The sequence below is a fragment of the Ambystoma mexicanum genome, chromosome 5p (assembly GCF_040938575.1).
Source record: "Ambystoma mexicanum isolate Mex_15411 chromosome 5p, UKY_AmexF1_1, whole genome shotgun sequence".
NCBI lineage: Eukaryota > Metazoa > Chordata > Amphibia > Caudata > Ambystomatidae > Ambystoma > Ambystoma mexicanum.
The window spans coordinates 146,664,062-146,669,535 of record NC_090930.1 but is presented as its reverse complement, the minus strand read 5'-3'; the positions used below and the strand labels follow the sequence as shown (position 1 = coordinate 146,669,535).

Genomic DNA, 5,474 nt, shown 5'->3' with positions numbered 1-5,474 from the left:
AAACAATTATAGTGCGTGATGATTTTTGTAGAATTAGACGTCAATGATGACGAGTTTACCCTATAAAAATGGCTGTTCGACTGAAGTTCAAGGAAGTCGGAGCGAGACAGGTGTTCGCAATGCTGCTGATTTCCATATGCTGATGTATGTATCATTAAACGGACTTCCCTTTGCCAACTTACTGAGTCCTGATTTTTGAGATGTGGTGGAGTATGTGAATCCTGCACCCTGTCCTCACATGGTGCAGCCATCTAGTATTACAAGTTCTCGGGGTTGAGTACTGACCAATGGGCCCATCAGTAATTTCCTCTCCCCGTCAACACTTGGTAGCGTGAGGATGGTTCGGCCATTGATTATTGATAATCAATCGATATAGTCATAAGACACCCTTAGACCGACGGCACGAAGTAACTCTGGGCCTTCGGTTACATCACAAGTCCTTTCTCCATTCTGGCAGAGTAGGCTGAGAAGCTCCCCGTGGACAATGATAGTGTAAAATTCCCAAAAATCTGCAGTGGGTCTGAAGGAACCCACCTTTCCAAGCATAACCCTTCTCATTCCCACGGACAGCGGATCAGACGAAAACATTAAAAGCAGGAAGAGGAAGGGGCGGTGATCCTGAGGTTCCAGAGGAAAAGAGGCGATCGGTGAGTGAAACAACGAAACTCGTTACCTTGGCAAATGTCTCATAGGCATTAGAGCAAGTAGGGGAAAGGTAACAGAGGGTGGCGGAGAAAATAAAGTAGCTAGAGGTAGAGAAGACGGTATATATTTAAAGGGTTAATGACTCGAGTATAAAAAGAAAAACATATATAAAGAAGAATACCAGGGGGGCACCTGAACTAAAACATAAACGAATACCAGGGGGGCACCTGAGCCAAAACGTAAAAGAATACCAGTGGGGCACCTGAACTAAAACGTAAAACGATACCAGGGGGGCACCTGGAAGAAAACGTAAAGGAATACCAGGGGGGCACCTGGAAGAAAATGTAAAGGATTACCGGGGGGGACACCCGAGAGAAAAAAACGAGAATTCGCCTTGTTCCTGCGCTTTAAAGAGTGGTCAGAAGGAACGTGAACCCAGAGCCCACAGAGGGGGGACAATTTAGGCTACGATTACGTTTAAAGACGGAATTAACGGGGTTCGTTCAAATCCCATGGTGGGGTATTCATTAGAAGGCAGGTACATGTATGACCAGCTGGTGTCTGTCTAGTCTGTCAAGTGTCCGTCATATGTGTCTTACTGCATGTTAAATGTTCAACAATTGTATTGGTGATTGATTGAAATGCATTATGGCCTTACGCGATTCTGTAACTAAGAGGGAATCGCCAGTGAATTAATGGTTTCTTTTGAGTAAATTGATAGTATAAATTTTGGCGGGAAAAAATTGGATTGGAGCTTGCGGTTGTAGTGCTCGCTCATACTAGTGGGAAGATTAAAAGATTGTGTAAATATTGTTGGTGTCGAAGTTAAAAGAATGGAAGAGGTTACCCCACTTGCGCACTTGTGCAAGCAACTGCCCAAGCATGCAACAAAATTGAAGAAATATAGCCAGGAGTGGGTTAAGGGGACTGCAATAAGATGTTTATGCCTTGGCCCCAGAATGGGTCATTGTCTAAGGCTGTTTTACAGCACATGACAACCTTCCTATATGCCACATATACCGGCAAGAAGCTTGAGAAACGCCTTGCTGTTCTCGAGCTTTGAAAGATGCTTGAGCAAACGAAGGAAGAAGAACCACCTGCAGACTGGATATTAAATATATGTACGCGCATGCCAGCAATGTTCAATTTCTACGATGTTTTGAAAAACCATCTGCTATTCAGCAGCGAGCCATCAAACAGATAATTAAAGGACGAGATGTAATTGCACAGTCACAGTCTGGTACAGGCAAGACTGCCACGTTTTGTGTTTCTGTTCTTCAGTGTCTGGACATTCAGGTTCGTGAAACCCAGGCATTAATTTTGGCACCAACCAGAGAACTTGCCAGTCAAATTCAGAAGGTTCTTCTTGCTCTGGGTGATTACATGAATGTGCAGTGTCACTCGTGCATTGGAGGGACGAATGTAGGTGAAGACATCCGAAAGCTGGATTACGGGCAGCATGTTGTGGCAGGCACCCCTGGTCGTGTGTTTGATATGATTCGTCGCAGAAGTTTGAGGACGCGTGCTATCAAAATGTTGGTGCTAGATGAAGCAGATGAGATGCTCAACAAAGGCTTCAAGGAGCAGATTTATGATGTGTATCGGTATCTGCCACCTGCTACGCAGGTTTGTCTGATAAGCGCTACGTTGCCTCATGAAATTCTAGAAATATATGTACGGAGGGGGGTGAGACGTCTACCGCGCCACCAGCCCCGCCAGAACTAGTCATTGAGGGAAGCAAATCAGAGGGTCTTTACCGTTACGAGAACTCAAAGCAGCCACACGGTACAGTAACCCGGCATATGAGTCACCTATATGTAGTAGTGACGAAACTAAAGAACTGGAGCAGGAAATTGATTTGGCCTCCACATTCCCGAGGTACAAGGAGAGGCGCGGCGATGGATCAGGCACAGGTGAGTGCACCTCTCGATAAAGAGCGAAAAGGATGTGTTGAGACAGCATTCATGAAAGACGAATGGATGGGAGGACAGATACTATTAAAGCTAGATGGAAAGGGAAGTGATGATGTGCGGACGAGAGGAAGGCACGAGGAAGAAAGGAGAAAGAAGCAAGGGATGAAAGGGCGAAAAAGAAGGATAGATTAAGGCGAGAACAACTATATCGCGAAGAGCAAAGAATAACGCTCAGTCGCACACAGTATGCAGCCTATGAAAAATACAGGCTGAACATGTTAAAGTTGGAGGAAGAAAGGAGAGTGCACGAAAGGAAGGTGAAAAAGCGGGAAGACGAGGAGAGTAGAAGGCCAAAGAAACATAGAAATGAACGAATGAGATAAGTAGATAAGGCTAGAGAAGAAGCGAAAAAGCGAAAGGAGATAGATGAGGAATTGGAACGAAAACGCAGACAGAGGGAACGAGATCTTGAGTATTTGGAGCGGGTAGTCATTAAACCTAATCCTACAGTAGAATGGGAAGACATGGAAGAATTCTTTCCTGCAAGCAATGCGGTACCAGGTACAAGCGGGATAAATATTGACGATGACTTCGATACCAGAAGCATCGGGGAAACGATTGATAAAATATATGATTAGATGGGACTAGAACTGGTTTACCAAGGGGGAAGGGAAGATGAGTGCTTAGAGAGCACTCAGCTATATGACACTGAGGATACCACCCAAGGTAGTGGGAGCAAGGGACTGTCCCTTGATAGACTGGAGATCAGGCAAAACGAAGAGGATGTAAGGAGTTGCGTAAACTGGGATTACTCAGGATCTGACTCCGGTGGGGATACGGAGGACAAGGTACAGGAGGACTGGAGGCGATGTGAAAAGCCGCTGCCTCGAGGCCAAGGGGTACGATGGTCAGACGCCAGTGAATCTGAACCTAGGATATCGAAGCCTATCAAGGCACATGGAAAACATGAGGGAACACCCCGCGATCAGAGAGGGGAGCCAGCATCCACTTATACAGGCAGATTAAGGGTATTGCCGGGTAGACGGCAAGGTGGTAATACTGCCCCGCCAGTAGATCTGAGGAGTGGTGGAAAAGAAATGGAAGATTGTGCCTTTCAATTCCCGCTGCTAGAAAAAGGGGGAGTGAGGCCACAATACATTACATGGCCACACATGGACCGAGAAAACTTAAAAAATAAGCTTCCAATGCTGACATCGGGGGCTGGGAAATGGATACACGAGTTAGAAAAGATGACCGGGGGAGTCACCTTAGCTATAGGGGACATCAAGGGCCTCCTGAATGCCATACTTGGTGAAAGGGCTGACAATGTGTGGAAACGGGCTGGGTATCCAAGGGTAACGATAACTAACACTAACCATGACGGAGCGCCATTTAATAATTGTAGAGCAGCAGTGTGGAAAGCGCTGCGAACACTACCCAGACACATCAGACATGGGAGCTATAATGACTCGAAAAATGAAAGAGTCAGAGGATCCGTTGATTTATATCTAAAATTTTCAAGACGTGTGGGTGCTCGAAACACATGAGTCTTGGTCAAAGTCTATCCCGGTCTTTTACCACATACTGTGTCAAGGGTTGCCTGAACCGGTGCAAAAACAGCTCAAGAAATTGGTAGGAATCGAAGCCAAACCGTGGGCCGAAATTCAATTGACAATTGCACACTACTGTAGATTGTTGCATGAAAAGAACCGAAAAAAGGAAGCAACCCTTAAGGGGGAGGAAGCAAAGCTGGTACAAAAGAAGCTCTCGACGTATACTCTTGAGGGAGCCATGTTGACCAGCCCAGCCGAGCCCAGCACGCAGCTCGTAAATAACCAAGCTAATACGGGATATTACCCAAGGGGTAGAGGATTTAGAGGAAGAGGATGGCAAGGTAGCCAGGGTGGTTTCCATGGTAATCAGGGAGGTTTTCAAAATAACCAAGGCAGATTTCAGAATGAACAGTTGAGCGGTCAAGCCATGCCGGATGGGCAGACGGTCCGACCACCGCCAGTATGCTGGCTGTCTAGAATGACAGGACATGTGGCGCGCATGTGCAGAAACCAAGGCATGTGGCAAAATGGCCAAGGAATGGGAGCAGGTATGGTGAACCAGCCTGCCGCCCCGCAACAAGGCAGTGCACAGGGCCACATAGTACAGCAGCAGACAGCAAGCTTGCAGCAAGGTGCACAACAAGGGTTTCAACCCTCAAACATGGGGAACTTGCAACAGGGGCAGCCCCAACAGGCAACACCGCCCGTGCCACAAGGAATGAACAATGGAGGGGGAACCAACCCCGGGAATGGGGGTATTCCACAAACTTACAGTGGGCCGAACCTAAAAATAAAATAGGACAGCTCACAGGAAACTCTGATGTGCTCTATCATATCGGTGACGCCAGACCCTAATAGGGAACCCAGTGCAAATGTCACCATAGGGGGTAAAGACAAGAAGGGAAAAAGATAACCCCACAAAGGGCTGAAGCCATCATGAACATGGCCAAGCAACGCACGATCAAGCAAATGCAAAGCTTTTTAGGCATGTGCAATTATGTCCGAGCTTGGGTCTTTGACTGCAGCTCGTACACCAATCCCTTGCTTCAGGCCCTGAAGAAGGCCCAAGTGACAAAGGAAGAAATCGAGTGGACTGATGCGATGGAAAAGGGTTTTTCAGAGCTCAAGGGGGCAATTTGTAAGGTCCCAGTTCTCGGGATCCCTAATTATGCTGCAGAATTCTATCTGTTCTCACATACCAATGGCAATTTTATGACGGCAGTACTTGCTCAACGAACATCGCTGGGGTGTAAACCTCTAGCGTATTACAGCAGAAATATGGGCCCGGTAATGAGGGGCCACTTCCCATGCGAACAAAATCTGGCCGCCGCCGCGTTTGCCATCGAGAAGGCCTTGTCCATTG

At 47.0% G+C, this 5,474-nt stretch overlaps 1 protein-coding gene across 1 annotated transcript; it reads left to right on the top strand.

Moving 5' to 3' along the window:
• The first annotated feature begins 1,764 nt into the window (after nt 1–1,764).
• On the top strand, nt 1,765–2,370 carry LOC138480504 (eukaryotic initiation factor 4A-III-like). Its single transcript, XM_069612274.1, has one exon. The coding sequence runs from the start codon at nt 1,765–1,767 to the stop codon at nt 2,368–2,370; it is 606 nt and encodes a 201-aa protein (XP_069468375.1).
• The last annotated feature ends 3,104 nt before the right edge of the window (nt 2,371–5,474 follow it).